Source organism: Hippoglossus stenolepis, chromosome 21 (assembly GCF_022539355.2).
Source record: "Hippoglossus stenolepis isolate QCI-W04-F060 chromosome 21, HSTE1.2, whole genome shotgun sequence".
Classification (NCBI taxonomy): Eukaryota; Metazoa; Chordata; class Actinopteri; order Pleuronectiformes; family Pleuronectidae; genus Hippoglossus; species Hippoglossus stenolepis.
The window spans coordinates 11,030,296-11,047,356 of record NC_061503.1 but is presented as its reverse complement, the minus strand read 5'-3'; the positions used below and the strand labels follow the sequence as shown (position 1 = coordinate 11,047,356).

General features: G+C 42.2%; 1 protein-coding gene across 3 annotated transcripts; it reads right to left on the bottom strand.

The window, feature by feature from the left end:
• Positions 1-1,846: 1,846 nt before the first annotated feature.
• ldb3b (LIM domain binding 3b) lies at positions 1,847-16,458 on the bottom strand. 3 transcript variants are annotated; one of them, XM_035146239.2, is made up of 10 exons: positions 16,300-16,458; positions 15,842-16,169; positions 12,004-12,155; positions 11,323-11,398; positions 7,439-7,461; positions 5,957-6,154; positions 4,899-4,922; positions 3,357-3,526; positions 3,161-3,197; positions 1,847-2,551 (listed from the first exon to the last, which is right to left on the bottom strand). In XM_035146239.2, exons 2-10 carry the CDS (start codon positions 15,935-15,937, stop codon positions 2,455-2,457), a joined length of 873 nt encoding a protein of 290 aa, XP_035002130.1. In that variant the 5' UTR covers positions 15,938-16,169; positions 16,300-16,458; the 3' UTR covers positions 1,847-2,454. The 3 variants fall into 3 exon arrangements, with proteins under 3 accessions (XP_035002130.1, XP_035002133.1, XP_035002131.1); XM_035146242.2 differs by lacking the exon at positions 4,899-4,922; XM_035146240.2 differs by lacking the exons at positions 4,899-4,922; positions 5,957-6,154; positions 7,439-7,461 and adding an exon at positions 10,641-10,870.
• Between the last annotated feature and the right edge of the window lie 603 nt (positions 16,459-17,061).

Sequence of the window (17,061 nt, the reverse complement as noted above, 5' to 3'; positions counted from 1 at the left end):
CCCTCTGTACTGAGTTAAGAGAGACAAAGAAAGCACCTGCTGCCATTTCTGTTGTTGGGAGAGAAGAGAAATTGCTTTGTCATCTCAACCTGAATGAGTCACAAGTGCCTTTCTCCTCTTCCTCCTCCTCCTCCTCCTCATGGTCCCATTCCTGCAAAACATGCCGACTCAGCGGCACAGCAATCATGGTGATGCTATTGATATCACCACAGCTCCTTTTTTTAAATATATATATATATATATAAATAGTGCTCTTTAAATAAAATGTGGCACGCGGAGAGAAATAACTGTGGGCAAAAATATATAATCTGCTGCTGTGTAATAGCAGTCTAGGCACTTGTGTTTTTGGTGCCTGATAAAATCAAAGTGCAGAGAGTAAAGTGATTTATCTGGAACCCACTGAACCTTGCTGTTGCAGGGAGGATGTCTGGTCTTCTGGCTGCTTAAATGTGCAGAATCATACTGCCCTCTCATGGTCAAGAGAAATGTGGCATCGTGACGCAGCATTATGGCTGCACTGATGGGTTCCTTATAAAAGATAATCCTGATTTTTAATGATCAAATAAATCACCCGAAGAGCCGTCTTTAAACTTTTCGGATGACAAGTCAAAGAGTTTGCAGAGTGTTTGAACGACCCTCAAAATGGGCCTGCACTTGAATGCTTTTCATTTGTAGCTGTTGTCCTGTCATTGCTTTGAATGTCCAGTGTCTAAGATTTAGGTGAAAAGAATCTATTTGCAGAAAATGAATACAAAATAATCCAAGTGATGTTTTCACTTGTGTGTTTCATCTAAACTGTACGAATTGTTTTTCATTACCCTAGAATGAGCCCTTCATATTTATATAATTTATATTTAGGGGCGGGTCCTCTCTACAGAGGCCGCCATGTTTTTTTTTTCATGTTTGGAAGGAGAGGGCGAGGTGAGGGGTATTCAGCTGCAACATGCAACTTCACCACTAGATGTCACTAAATTCTACACACTGAACCTTTAAGTCAAGTTGGCAAGGAGTCAGGAATCAAGGATGTGAAATATCTTAGTTCAGTCTGATATCCTCATTTGATTACTTAAATCTGAACTAATCCATATATTTATATTAACCGGACCAAATGTCCATGTACAGTGTGAAAACCAGTGCTAGTTGTGGCAAACCCTTGCAGAACTATCTATTGACTTTGCTGTTTCCCTCACTTTTACAGAGCATCTCTCTGCTCATTGATTTGATTTCCGATCCCTATACTCTCATCCTTCCTGGCTGCAGCAGGCAACTGTTTTCAGTCAAAAACTTTCATAAATGTTGGCAAAGTTAGAGAATAACCTACTTCAAGCTAACCAGGTCAAACAGATAAAACAATTATTTTCCTCTCAGTAGATGGTGGAGAACTAAGACAGAATTAAAGGTTCGTGATTTTTTGATGTTTGAAAGTGCACAATATGACTTGAAATGAAGGCTAATGTTGCCTTGTGTCTGCTGGATGTGGAAAGTGCTCGCAAACATGTTACCTTAAAAAGCTTTGGGGATTTGGGATTTTGGGTTTGTTGTCGTGAAAATGAATGAAACCCTCAGAAGAAGAATGTCTATCTATCATTAAATCGTCACACATTTATTTAAGTGAAAACAAACTTTGAGAATGCAGCACCAATGCTATTTGAGTCTTTTTCAGTGCTGCCACCATAACTGTGTCACTGCCACCAGCTAGTGTACAATCACATTATCCAGTTACACGCTGTTAGATGCTCTTTCTGAGTGATGCTACGCTTTGCAAAGACAAAACACAAAATGACAGGAATTGAAAACGCACCATGCCTCCAGAGTGACACAATCATTTCCGTAGTTCACTCAGCTGTAGAGTTTTAAGAAAAAATTTATTCACATTGATATCAGTACATTTTTTGAGTGCACGTTTTTTAAATACTGTATTTTATGCATATAGATAAACGTCTACGTGTGTGTTCTCCTCCATCCTGTATTCGTGATTTCTCAACAAGCACGCTGATAAGTGTTACAACTCACAAGCAGTTTGTGTACTGGGGGCGTAAAAGAAACATCATCAGTTCTGCGTGTTCACTTGAATAATTGTTATTTTTTGTACAATTTACCTGTCACGTAAGAGAGACAGAACCCAAAACAAACAGGAAACAAAGAAAAATAAAAACCCAAATGCGAGATCAGGTCTTAGCAGCGGACAGATACATTTGACAGGTAATACTGTGCTTATGAACGCATAGCATTCTCACACTAACAGTTATTATCTCACATTCTACTAATCTAGTCTACAATACACTATCTCACATCGCTGAGGAGTCTCCTCCTCCTGCTCCTTTTTTCCCTCTGTAATTAATCCCCTCTTCCTGTTATCTCCTGTGCTGTTGTCCATGTCCTCCTTTACATGTCCTCCTCCCCTCTGTTTCTCTCTCTTTCTCTTTTTCTCTCTCTTTTCTCTCCTGCGCCTCTTTATTCCTGGACGTTGAGGATCTGTGCAGATAGTCCGTTGTGCCAGTTCTTCAGCTTCGCAAAGCGAGGCCCTTTCACCTCTGACTCAAACTTGTCTCTGAAGGTGAGGAAGGAAGGAAAAGACTCTTACATGTGGTGACAGGGATGTTTTTCAATTTAATACAAAAACTAAACAATGGAGTACGATTCTTTCCTTCCAAATGGGATATCAACAAGAAGATGGATGCCACTCTCATGTCTGTACAGAAAATAGTCTTTTTATAAAGTTGTCTCCACTTCCTCTCACTATTCAGAAATTAAGGTAAAATACCCCGGATGAGGATGCTGCCAAAAATCGGCCAATAGTTTAATAGCTTAGCTTAGTTTAGCATTAAGAATAGCGGCAAAGCAACCTCCAGAGTTTAAGTCTAATATTTCGCTATAAAAGAAAGTCACCTAACTTCCTCTTTTTCACGTGTCATAATTCCTATGGTCACTAGAGGGCTTTGTCACGTGAACATAAGAGGGAATTGTTTTAGTTTAAAATTTACTGCACAGACATGGGAGTGGAATTCATTTTCTCATCTAACGAAGAGCAAACAAGCACATTTCTCAAAATGTAGACTTCTTCTATTCATGAAGCAGGCGTTATTTATCCACTAAAGAAAAATGCATATTGATCTGAAGTGCATCTGTCTGTAAAAGAAATGTAATAACTCCTCCTTACCTCGACCTCTGCAGGGCTTCCTCATCTGGGTCTTGCACTGTATGGAGAGAGAAGGTTGTTAAGTGCCAACTAATGGGACGATAACTCAGTCTGAAGAAGAATGGAGGATTTGCCGAGATGAGTATTAAGAAGGTCACTAGAGAAAGTAAAGATGGAATGAGTGATAAAGAAAAGAGGAAGCAGTCAGTGTACTGACGGTATTCAGTGCCAGTGATGTGGGCCAGCATTCTGAAGCTCTTGGACTGCAGGTTGGCAGCGCGACGAGCCCATTCAGCCATATCCTGGTTCATCTCTCCTGGCCTGATCACTGCCTGGTACACCGGGGATGCACAGTCTACCACAGGGTCCTTGACGGGTAGAGCCCCACTGCAGGGTTGAGAGGCCGTTAAAGCTCGGAAAACGTATAAATGCCCATGATCATCTATAGTATATTATCTGCAAGCAGGGATTATATTATATTCACACTCAAATTGTGAGAATTCAAAAGTTGATACCATTATAGAGAATTAAGCATTTTCTAAGATACCAAAAAAACACGGTTTCATATTGTAAGTCAAACTCTTTATAAACATTAAACAGTAGTTTCAAGGTTCATGTCTGATGCACCTCTGACAAAACATTTAGGATCACACCCAGAGACTGGATATAGAGATAGATGACACGTCTCCACTTCCTCCCACTATCTATAAATGAAGCCAAAATATTCTGGATACGAACGCTGCCATCTTGTGTTGTGCCAGATAAGAGTCAGTCTTAGCTGTCAGTCAATGACGTTTAACTAACCAGAAAAATGTAACACTTGACAAACATCAGTGTGATAAAAGCTACCTGAAATCTTTGAGATAAGATTCTTCTGATGTGAACTTGTTTTTTTGAGGTCCTTGTCCCTTCCACTAACATGGCAGAGGCGGGATTTATGACCTGCACTGCAGCCAGGTGACAATATGGATGCCTTGGCTTCATTTTTGGGGAGCTGTCATGTCGTCCATCTTGATATACAGTCTATAATCACACCCAACAGTGATGTCACAGTGTGCCGACGCACCCTGGAGTGCACCCTTACATCCCTGCAGCAAACAAGACATTTAACCAATGGAGGACTTTCAGGTGTGATTATGCATTTTTTAAATTAAACAACCATGGTGCCTTTTTTTTAACTACCACAAGGGAGTGCCAATATCACGCATTTTCAAATCCTAATTTATTTTCAAATTCTATAGTGGCTTTACTGTCACATAAGATGTGCAGGTTTGTTAAAATGAAACAACACCGTGCGACACTGTTAGAAAAGTCAGTCACTTCTGATCGGGCGGTAGTCGTTTATAAACCCGTGATTTGATACTCAGAACATTCCCATGCCATGAAATCCCATCAGGGTCCTTTAGGCTTTGAGGCTTTTTCTTTTTTAGAGCTGGACTCAAAAATAACCCCAAACTCATCTCACACTCTCACACTCTGACCAAAGTTCCTCTGAGTACTTGCACATACACAAAGAGTCCATGACGGCCTGTGGTTAGTGAGTTCATCCATCAAACGTTTTGCTTTGACACACAATACCTCAGGGACAGATATGAATCAAAACATAAAACACATTTAGAATCGATAAATAGATGCTGTGGGACTTTTCAGTGGGCTGTTAGTTCATGTGAGCAATGCACAAGCTGTTATGAAATCAGGAGACAAAGAGGACACATGTATGAGGAGAGGCAGGATGGAGAAGGAACGCTGCTGTACTTACGCCAGGGGGGAGCCCGCCTCCTCACTGAGGTCGCGACCGGGGAGGAGAGATGGGGAGGGATGGGTGGACGACAGCACAGGTGGGGTTGGTTGTTTTGTTTGTGGATGGAATGAGCAGAGGAAAGTGGGTGAAAGGAAAAGGAACAGGAGTACGGGGCACAAACAGGGACAACAGGGAAAAAGCCCGGCCATACGTACAGTACAGCGGACATCCAGGTTGTAGCAGCGTTAACGTTTAAGACCTACTGATTTCTGTCTGGGCTTTTCAAGCAAACTACCTTAAAGGGTCGGTTCACCCAAATTTGAAGACAAAGGAAACTTTTTTAGGAAACACTTTTTCATTTCAAAGTTTTCTATCCTCTCTGTTCCTGAATACAGTAACATGTGACTCCCCTGGATACTTTAATACACTGAGGATTTATATTATGCCCTACAGTTTGAATTAATATTGATATTATATTTATAGTTTTACTTTTATGAGCATAATGTACAATGTCTCAAAAACATCTTGTCCCATCCATGTCCCATTTAATATATATATAATATATATAAAAGTACATGTTTTTTCTTTGTAACATATATCATCTTTATATTATATATATTATTTCCATGCTATGTATGTCACTTATTGGGAATTTATACCTATTTATATAAAATGTGTATACAAACCCTTATATATACCCTTGTATTTATGTCATATTGTACATTATACCTGCCTTTCTCCTTATATATAAGCACAAATACAGTATAAATACTTGTGCAATCATCGTATGCCACTGTAACTTCTCTACCAAAAATGTTCTTTCTCTAGTACTTGGAAAATTTTAAAGCTGTAAGTTTCCATAAAAGACTTTTCTTTTATAATTACATTTGAAGAGGAGACGCATGTCTTAGAGAAGGATAAAATCTCGACACAAAATTCAAACACTATCTGCAAATGCAAATTGTAGTTTGGGTGAACCGATCTTTTAATTTCTTGGCACTTTCTCGATCAGTGTGATGTGAAGTCAGGTGTGTGAGCATATTAAAGAGGGAATTAGTTGGGTTGTGCGACCTCACCCGTCGTGTCCCTTGGCCTGCGACTGCCCTGCGATGGCGTCCATGATGGCGTCCTGTGAGTACATGCTGATAGGTGTGTTGTACTGGGCGTGCACGATGGTGGCCTTTCCGCCTGGACCCCTCACCTCAATGGGCTTGTGGGTGGACAGGGCAGAGTCTTTCAGTGCGATGGGGTTGAAGCTGGGAGTGTACGCCACACTGTCGGTGTCGGAGCGGAGGGGTGAGTTCAAGGTCAGTGGGTCGGACAGGAGGTTTCAGGTGTGGGGGTGAAGTGGAGAGGTTAACAGTCGGGGTGGGGTAGATGGGAATTTGAGAGGAAAGGAAGGACAGAGAAAGCAGCAAAGTGAGGACAGGAAACTGGGTCAGCGCGTCGTAAAACAACAGTAGAGGGGTTTATGGGGGTTTGGTAAGCGCTACTAAATTGGGACAAAGACCATCAACTTGCAACTAAACAACTTTTTTGTCTCACTAATGACAATATACAAACTTTCAATACAACGATAAGGCTGACACTCAAATCCAAAGAAAACACAACATGCTGATGTATCACGACAACAGCGTGGCCAAACCGACAGGACCACAGCATAGATTAAAATCTGTCGCACACACACACACACACACACACACACACTGCAGATGATGTTTTACAGCTACACACTTCCGCTCATGCATTTATTCACAGTGATAAACTGTGAATCGGTTCATATTCCCAGAAATGAATATGAAAGATTGAGAGGACCAGCAGAGGTGGAAAACTTAATTGGATTTAGCATTGAAATATTTAGGAGACTATAATAAAGACTAAGATCGAGTATTAAAACTAAAACTAGTTCTTTTGGCTCTTTTAAACTGTGTTAATGTAAATTGTATTTCACAAAGTAAGTTTCTTGAAATCTATATCGATACAGAGAATTGTACGACTCCGGCGGATGTGGCTGAGGAGGTTAAGCAGGGTCTCCCTTAACCAGAAGGTCGGGGTATCAATCCCTGAAGCGTCCTTGGGCAAAACACTAAGCCTGATACAATGTGATGGAAAAAATACTGCGTATAGAAGTACTGTATGAATGTGTGAACGGGACTTATACTGTAAAAAGGTTTGATTGGAAAAGTGCTAATAAATACAGTCAAATTACCATTTACAGCTACAAATAAATGAATGATTGAAATATTGTGAAAGAAGAGTTACTCAAGTACAGTAATGGCAAAGTAGTTGAGTACATGAGTATATGTACTTTTTAAAAATAACTTTCCACTTCTGGGGACCAGATGCTGTTGATAACATGTCTCTACTTTTCAGGCTGCAAGGTCATGTTACCTGCCGTAAAAAAAAAAAGACCCGCACATTCAATAAGCTATTAAAGTTGCACTGAAGCTCCACACACATGAATCCATGTTCGACACAACTTCACTCCACACCAGAGTCACAGATCTCTGTCTAAACGCAGTATACTTCATGCACAGGAGAGACATGAGAGTACTGACTTTGCAGCTGTGTTTGCGATAACCTGAAACACACCAGAGAGAGAGACAGACAGAAAGAGACAGACAGAGAGAGAGAGAGAGAGGGAGAGAATGCAATGAATCACCAGTGGCATTTTGGGGATAACAATGGCACCATGTGTGTTTGTGGGAAGCCGTCCGAGCAACAGCGCTATCCTGCAAATCCCATGTGCAGGTCAGAATAGCAGCCGTTTGTCATCGCTGGGATATTTCCCAGCTTCCCCTGCCATCGTCGGGAGTGAGTGACAAGGGCAGAAGTGCCTCAATCACATGACAGTCGTGGAGACACATTTAGCACAGAACAGACCAAGAATACACGCAACCGCACAAACACAACACAAACCACCTGAACCACTGATGTCAGAACTGCTGCCGTTAAATGCAGACGAGGTGGAGGTGGAAATAGAAGCGGTGTCTTTAAAGCAGCACGTGTAACACTGATGTATGCAAAGGATTTTCAACTTTTAATCACTGTTAAAATTCAAAATCCAGTTGAATTTAAGTTATGAAATGACACAACTTTTACATGTGTTTCCACCTATTAAATCACAAATTTCTTGTTGTTACAATGCAAAAAAATCATAGTTTGATAACCCTAACCCTATCTAAACTTTTTCATCTACCACTGTAGTACGTTCACTAGTTTCAAACTTGCACTTTAAGATGAAATAACATCTCACATTAACACAAACTCACTTGTGTCTGTCAGTAAATCTGTTCAGTGTCACTGCAGGAATGACCGAGGTGCCGAAGTGAAACTAGAACATCCAGGTTCTGTGACAGAATCAAGAAAATCCCGTTTCATTTAGGATAAATAAATGGAACAGAGCCGTTTTTAACAGGAAGACTCGCTCGTTTGTTTAGAAAATGATTGATCTTTGAAATAATAAATAATAATTATATAAATAATGTGGTTGATTCAATATTAGTTTTTTAATTGGAGATGGCAGCGATTCTTTTTTTCACGTGGACCGATGACAGAAATGTCGAAAGAGACTTTGCAGCATTGAAGAACATGAGCTGGTGGAACAGAGGCTATAGCCTGCATGTGATGTTGTGTTTCTCTACACGGTGCTGAGATATGTGTTCAGGGCACAGTGGGTAAAGTGGATCAGGCTCAGCAACACCTCATATCTCAGGGTATCTTAAGTTTGGAAAAAAGGCATTCAGGGGATTCGGGATGATGGTGTGTAACCGGAGTCGAGCATTCCATGACCATGTGCAACAGCTGCTCTCTCCTGTGTGTGTGTGTGTGTGTGTGTGTGTGTGTGTGTGTGTGTGTGTGTGTGTGTGTGTGTGTGTGTGTGTGTGTGTGTGTGTGTGTGTGTGTGTGTGTGTGTGTGTGTGCCAGGGGAGTCAAAGTCTCTATATACCCGGTGATGTGGGGCTACTGGCAGGGTACTGCCGTCATAGCCCTGCAGTCAGTCTGGAGCACGTTTCCTGACACCTGACTTATCGTTGGCCGTTACTGTAAAGCAGCTCGGCTCCAGAGGGAAAACCCATTAGTGGAGAGTGATATCTGGATGTGATATGTCAGAGGCCGAGCAGCTTACACCCTTAATTAACCTCAGCGGGTTATGAACTCACACCGTCGCTCTGAGGAGAGTTGCCTGAACAGTGGCCACAATGTGACGCCCTCTGCACTCCCGACAATGCAACATGCAGCTCAGTTAAAGGTCACAGTCATTTGGCCCAAGCAAAGATACAGTGAAACAAGTCTGATCTCATCTCCATTTACTCCCACTACTAAGAAATTCAGCCACGACAGAGAAGTCCCACGATATACACACTCGACCAAACATGAGTCAGTGTCAGCTGTCAATCCTGACATTTCTCCCCATTTCTATGGCATCAAATAACAAATTAAAATCAAACTTACTGGGAAAATGAACACTTGAGCATCAGTGTGATAAGAACTGGGAACTTTGAATATCTATTTCAATCCACTAACATGGACGAGGAGGGGTTTATGATCTATACGGCAGCCAGCCACCAGGTGGTGAGCAGTCATGTTTTACATCTTTATATTCAGTCTATGTTTATTCCAGTAATTCTTCAAAAAGAGCAAACAACATCACCGAAGACTTTGCTCAATGGAAAAGTGCCTGCCCTTTAAAAGTTTCCAACAAAGAGACTATTACCAAGTGCCTGTATGATGAATGATAAATATGGGCATTAATTGTGCGTTATTTTGAGTCAGTCTCCCTACAGCACCAAATTACTCCACAGCTGAAAATAGTCCCCAACAAATGGTCTATTTATCAAGTTTGAATAATGTTTGCTGAAAACTACAGTGCCCTGCTGTTTTAAAAATCAAACTTAATATTTGTGATGCATTTTAAGACAAACTTTGAGAGAAACCAATGGACCTATAGGAATGAGTCAAAAAGTTCTATGAGATTAGATTTTCTACAAAATGTGTGCTAATCTGAATGGGTTTTTTATAGTTAGTAAGTCAAAATAGTTGAATACATCACATGGGGCACTAGGATCTTTGACTTTGGCTGCAGGTCCCAAAGTATCCACGAGTTTACTTTTACCTCACACCTTAATTAGAAATCATCTCCTTCCTGTGACCTCAAAAGCTATTTCAACCCAGAAAAAAAAAGTTTCCCAGGCAAAATGCAAACAAGCGCTCCCACCAAGAGGAGAAAGCTTCAAAAATGGAAATCAAGGGAAGGGAAACAGCAAAAGACTTCTTTAGAAATGAGAAATGAGTAGATGAGTTTCCACCATTTACAATAAGCGAAGAAACCAAAACCAAAACTGACCACTTGACCTCTGGTTTGGACAGCGTCCGGGACATTTCATCGGGTTGCTGAGGAGACATGACCTTTAGTTCAGTGTCTCCGATCTGCCTGGGATCAAAATCCTCTGATGACCCTGTAGACTGATCTCCTGCTATTCCGTTACCTGGATGTAGGCCAGGTATGTTTGTGTGTACGCTCCCGGAATAGTGCCACATGAGAGAGGAATGAAGGCCGGGACGGCGACGGAAAGTTCTGAGTACGTTTTTCTCATCACGGTCCTGTTAATGTGAGGTTAAACAAGGACTCCTCTAGAGTGAAACATTACAACACATTAGTTTGTGGGTGTGTCGTTTTTAGGGGGATTCCTGCAGGAGTGTAATCGTCTCCCCTCAGTGTGACGTGACTGGAGGTTAATCATCTCTTTGGTGACCTACCCAAACGATGGAACTCCCAGGGCGGGCGCCGGCCCCTCTCCTAACTTGCCCTGCATCAGCATCATTTCTTTGACAGTCTCCGGAGAGTAGAGGCCAATTGGGCAATTGTACTGCCCCCGCTGGCTCGGTGTAGATCCGGCAGCTGCTGCGGAGGAGGCAGGGGCTTTGACCGGGGTCAAGAGGAGGTCGGGATCTTTTTTGGGGTAATCCCACTCTGAGGGATTTTTATCCTGGAAAATGTCATCGGACACTGAGATTTAAATTTGAACTTCATCAAAATGTTTAGGCCTGATCTCTTCCTCCATCTTTTCTAAGTCTTTAAAAAAAGATGGGAACACATCCAGTGAGGCATACAAAAACAAAGCTTTAAATCTAAATGAGGGAGCAGCTTGTTTTGTCTTAATTTTCCTGTCATGTGATTGGTGTTTGCTGACCTCTGACCTCTGCACAGGACTCCCTGCAGGTGCACTGTGAATACTTAACACCAGAGGGCAGCGGCGCACTGCCTGATGGCATCATTAAAGACATGAACAGATTCTCACAAAGGACAAGAGCACAAAACAGACAGACAGGTGTACATTGATGTACATTTGTGCAGAGAAACACTTTATGTTTGCATGAATAACTTTTAAATTTTATGTGTATACATGTGTATATTTTTGGGCATTGTGGGTTTTTATACCTTCTGGTGGGGGATGACTGGCATAGGCGAGTCCATTCTTGGAGTTGCTGTGGGAACCGGTGCAGGGCGTCTTGATCTGTTGATAAGACAGCAAAAAATATAGCCGTTAAAAATATCTTTATTCATATGCATTTAAAAAAAGAAAAATTCTAAAGTATCCCTCCAGTCATATGTCTTTTGTTATTCTCAGTCTTCAGTCTTTCTCACTGGTTGCAGAATGTTTAATTGCACATTCATTTGTTTTTCTGTCCTCACGTTAAGTTCCAGTTTGACACAAGTATGTAAGTAAGATTTTGCGACATCGCAAATAGTTCAGGAGCCAATCCTGGACCAGTATGTGGACTGGAAACTCGACTCCTCCTGTGCACGTACAGGGAAAATGAATGTGTCCCGCAGTGACACTTGTAAATAGAAATGTATTTGCATATTCACATATTCTTGATGAGGGAGTAGATTTGGTTTTAAAAAGTTAATTTAACAAAACAGACACAAATTATTCAATGCAGAGCAATTGCATGTGTCTGTCTGAAGCAGCATGTGTGTCTATTTTTAACACTTTAACCTAAAATGCTTCCCCCTGTCAAATTCTTTCCAGCTCCAGTACCTTGGATGTTCTTTCTGCATCATCTGCTAAAGTGTGCGTGTGTCATGTGTTTTAATGTACGTGTGGTAGTTGTTTACTTCTGCATGGTGAGGGCCAGTTTGGAGTTGGCAGACTTGATCTTGTTCTGGGCCTCCAGGTGCGTCATCCCGTCAGTGCTCCCGCCATCGATGGCTGAGATGATGTCGCCCTGGGCCAGGCTGCCACCAGCCGCCTTGCTGCCGGGGGTTATCTATGGAGGAGGTCAACAGGGCAAGTCACACAGGGGAGCACTGACACAGATTCCTCAGCAAACACACAAGCCAAACGGAAAAAGATGTGACGTTTACACAGACACATGTTACAGAGTGAGCAAATATTTGTGCACGCTGAAAGAGCTTTGGTGAAAATCAAAATGAAAAGAAGTTGTTAATTTTTGCCTCACACCCTCAAATCTAAATAGCTTTACAGCTCAGCTAATGTGTGATTTCCTCGCTGAAGTCATGCCTCAGTCCACATAGCATTTACGCATTGAATGTAACTGCTCAGTAAATAAGGCTCAAAGGGAGAGAGGAGAAAAGCTAATGAGGCAAAATAAACGAATCCATCCGATCTGCAGATAAAGAGGCTGGATAAGAATCTCTTCATTAGTCTGAGGGACAGTGTGGAGCTGCATTTTATCTGAGAGTCAAACGAGTCTCCACAGCAGCACACAAGGCTCTTCATCATGGTCGCGAATGAGCAGAGAATCAACAGGATTTCTATTGAAAGAGACGTGAGCGGTGCAGGACAGAATTATCTTAAATCTAACGTTGGAATTAACGACGCCTATGTAAAAACGTGAGGATCCAGTGCAGCAGGATAAAGCAGGCTGAGGAGAGTGGGAGAAATAAAAGCACTGCTGGGTCACTGAATCAAACTGTAATGGTGAAATCCAAGAAACACTTTGGAGTTTACGTGAACCCTCACCTCGCACTTCTTTTTCAGTTTTATAAAGACACATCCCCAACACTCCTTTTCTGTTGTCATTCATCTATTGACCTTCGGTTTAACACATATTTGTCTGGCTGTGCTACAAAAGCAGACTTAAGTGTTTAAACTACACAGACAGGGGGTTTAACTGAGCTCAGGGGCCCCCGATGCATACACTGGTGGGTCTAGGCTTACAGTCGACTTGTTAAAGAGTTAAAAATAAGCAATGCTGTTGATGCCGGCGGCTTCACTGTGATTGACCAGTCCCCAAACACACACACACACACACACACACACACACACACACACACACACACACACACACACACACACACACACACACACACACACACACACACACACACACACACACACATCACACCTGCTGCTGTTATTCATACACAACTTCCTTGATTCTGTTGTCTGTTTACAATAAGTACAGTGCTCCTCGTTTTAAAGCCACATTACTCTGTGTCCCTCATTTCTACTTTTCTTGTCCTATAACGTTGTTCTTGTCAAACATTTTCCTCTTTGTGTTTGTCTTTTGCACATTTTCCTGCTTTAGTATGTGAATTCCAGTCGTCATGCGTGTATGAGTGTGTTTCTGTGTGTTATGGTAGAAAGGCGAGGGGACAGCAGGCGGGGGGGACCTATTTCTGCACGGCTCAGTGTCATCAAACACACATGTAGATACATATGTGGACACATGATAGCGCCCAGCCAGCTCTGTCATGCATGTTACGTACATCTCAAATACTTCAAATATTCCAGAGAACAAACAGAACGAAGATGTTGGAGAGTTTTGGAGTTTGAGTGAATTGTTTTTTGCGTGTTTTATACTATATGCTAATTCAGTTTGTTCAAATGCATTAGCTAAGTCGATAGAAATAGACTAAGCCTGGTTATTTTCTCACTCTTTCCACGTGCACAAGCTCATGACAGAAGCGAACCAAGAGCAGAGAGCTGCTCTTAGTCATTTGGAAACATCTCGGCCTCATGGGAGAATGTAAATAGACTGGAATGACATTGGTAACACATGTTAAGGAAGTTTGGATTAGGGGTACTACTGTATATTGGCAGGTTTTCCCAATTTATACTATGACTGACTGTTCGGCAGCAAACCAGTTTGGCCCGTCACATATTTAACAGCTGACGACTCCACTTGACTAACAAGATCTGAGGAATCCGCTGCCTTCATTCCACTTTCCTTTCTTAGGTCTTGGCAAATCTAGGCTGAAATTCAAACCGCTGCGGCTTTACGTCAAACTGTAAAGACATCCGGACTTGACATGTCAAGCTGCAGTGTTTTATGTTAACCTGCCGGAGCCCATCATGACCTCATAAATCCAACGATACAGTGTCACCCCCATTGGTCGCCCATAGACTGGAACCAACGATAGACCAACATACGTCTGGAGCTGTGAATCAATACAAATGACTGATCAGCAGCCGAGCATCAATCAGGACTCAGAGGGTGGAGGTGTGTGAGGGAGCAGAGTTAAAACCCAACAACATCTAACTTCCTCCCTTTCCTTTCTCCTCTGCCATCCCTCCATCCATCTGTTCCTCCACAGTGACGCCCCCATGCCCCCCTCAGGAGTGGATCCAGAGGCTGAAACCGAAACTGACTTTAAGCGAAAAGTAAAGCTTACGAAAGGTAACACAAGCCGCCATTAGCTTCCCCGCTCACCTCGCTGCCTTCCTGTCCAATTCCTACCCCTCTCCATCCATCCACCTCTCCTGCAATGCTATTTAAAGGAAACGCTGTAAATACACCAGCAGTCCTGCCAGAAAGAGAGAGAGGGAGGGAGAGAGAGAGGCCCCCTGTTGCAGAACTTAAAACTAATCTTCTGTTGTTATTTGTAGAGCGACTCTTTATTTTCCCAAATTTTCTGATTTTTTGGTTGAAATAACCCAATCAGTCTTAATACTGTCAATAATCTTCTTCAGGGATTGGTAATTTGACTCCTCGGAGCGAAAAAGTCGTTCTTCTTCTGTATCTTGAATTTCAACTTAAATGGGGGGGAGGGAGTAAGTGTGTTTTGTATTTTACCCATTTTTCTAATTTTTTTTTTTTTACTGCAACAGCCAAAGTTAACTAATGCGGCAGCAACTCCAGGAAAAGGTATTCCCGTCTCTTCGGCTGCTCTATTCTACAAATCTCTCTGGAGATTATCTGAGGCTCCCTGTCATCATCATCATGTCAAGCAACATTACATAACCTCTGCACAGCCACTGCTCAGACACACACACACACACACACACACACACACACACACACACACACACACACACACACACACACACACACACACACACACACACACACACACATTACACGCATATGCACCTGCACTCGATGAAGGTGATAACATGCAACATTCATTTGTCCAAACAGGGAAATATGTTCAGAACTGGGACAGTTTTTGTTTTGAAAAATGTAATCTAAGTTGCATATAATTGTTTGAGTGACTATATTTTACAGTGTCAGGGTCTGTTAATTAACCACTTGCACTTGAAATCATTTAAATGCAATTACAGTTGTAAGATGGCACCTAGACTTGAATAAAAACATGAGCTTTTCAACATACTTAGTTTTTTATGATACACCGATGCATCTTTTCACCTGCAAGCCACCAAAATTAGTTATACGCTGATATTCAAGAAGGAAAATGTGATCAAGAAAAACAAATCATAGTTAAAGGGATAATTTAGGTATGAGGTTTGTAATATTGTGCATATTTACGTTGTTTTTCTTTTCAGTCTGATATCAGTTTGGCATAGTCTGTGCTGGAATCCCTGATTTTGTCATTTTTGTCATTTGTGACACTTCCCACGAATTGTTTTGTCACAGCAGATTATTATTGCACCATTGTTTGTGAGTTAAATTGTCAATGTCACACTGCTTGTTGCTTTTGTGTTTGTTTGTTAGTTGCTTTGTCACAACAAATCTGACTCCGTCCTTACCCTGGAGATGGTGAGGGGCATGTTGAAGTCCTTCCCCCCCTGTAGTCTGAAGCCCCATGGAGCAGTGCCGTTCAGAGTCACTGTGTACGTACTCATCTTCGGTCAAACGTCAACACTCCCCCTGACAACGACTCCCGGTGGCCGTGTGGTTTCTCTTCCTGCTTGCTGTGCCCTTGCTCTACGTCCTCCGCTGCTATCCTTTTGACCAAGTCGGCAAATCCTCCGTCAGCCCTGGATTCAAGACCGTCTCTCCCTGTCTGCTCCTAGCTCTCAGGACAAACACCCTGGGGTTGGTGGGTTGGTGGGTGGGTCAGGTGCTGTGGAACCTCTGAGACACACACACACACACACATACATGAACACAGGAACACATTTGTGTACAGAAGAACCAAGCTCAGACATGCCCCCCAAAAAACCTGAAGCTCCTTCTCCTCTAATCAACAACTTTCTCTACAAACCTCAACTCTGGAAAAGTGCAAACTCTCAAAAATCAATATAAAACTTAGTCTTAAGATGGAGAAGAGTCTCTTGCCTGCAGGGTTGCTGAGGGTGAGGGACAGACAGACTAAGAATAGCCGGAGCGAGCAGAGGCACAGGGGCCCTGGGCCTTATAAGGCCTGTAACACGAAGCCCCAGAATGCTTCACTGCCAATTCACATCGCCAATATAGACCCCTCTTACTGCAACACATTCTCCCTCTCTCTCCCTCTCTCTCTCCCTCTCAGTGTGTTTGCTAACACCCTATTATCCGTGCTGCGCCCTGATGTCATCCACTTTTATGTCTTGCAGTCCTTCACTTGGCTCGAGAAAGGAAACAACAAATTACCCGGCGCCGATTCCAGAGAAACACCGCCGCTTATCCAAGTCGTCTGTTTGTGTGTGTGTGTGTGTGTGTGTGTGTGTGTGTGTGTGTGTGTGTGTGTGTGTGTGTGTGTGTGTGTGCGTGTGTGTTTGTGATTCGGAGCAATTCCATTAGCAGCCAACCACAGCCGATCAAGTTTAATAAACACAAACAGCAAATTCAGACATTGTTTAATAGCTGGTGTTGAAACCAGGACGTTTGTACAAAACCAGATTTTAAATGTGACGAAGACACAAGAGATAATGTTTGAGCCATCTATTTATCAATCAATCACTATAGACAGTGCTTATTAATACATACGGCTCCATATTGATGGCACTGTTCTAATTTTAGCTTCTGGTTTTGAAGAGGATTTGTT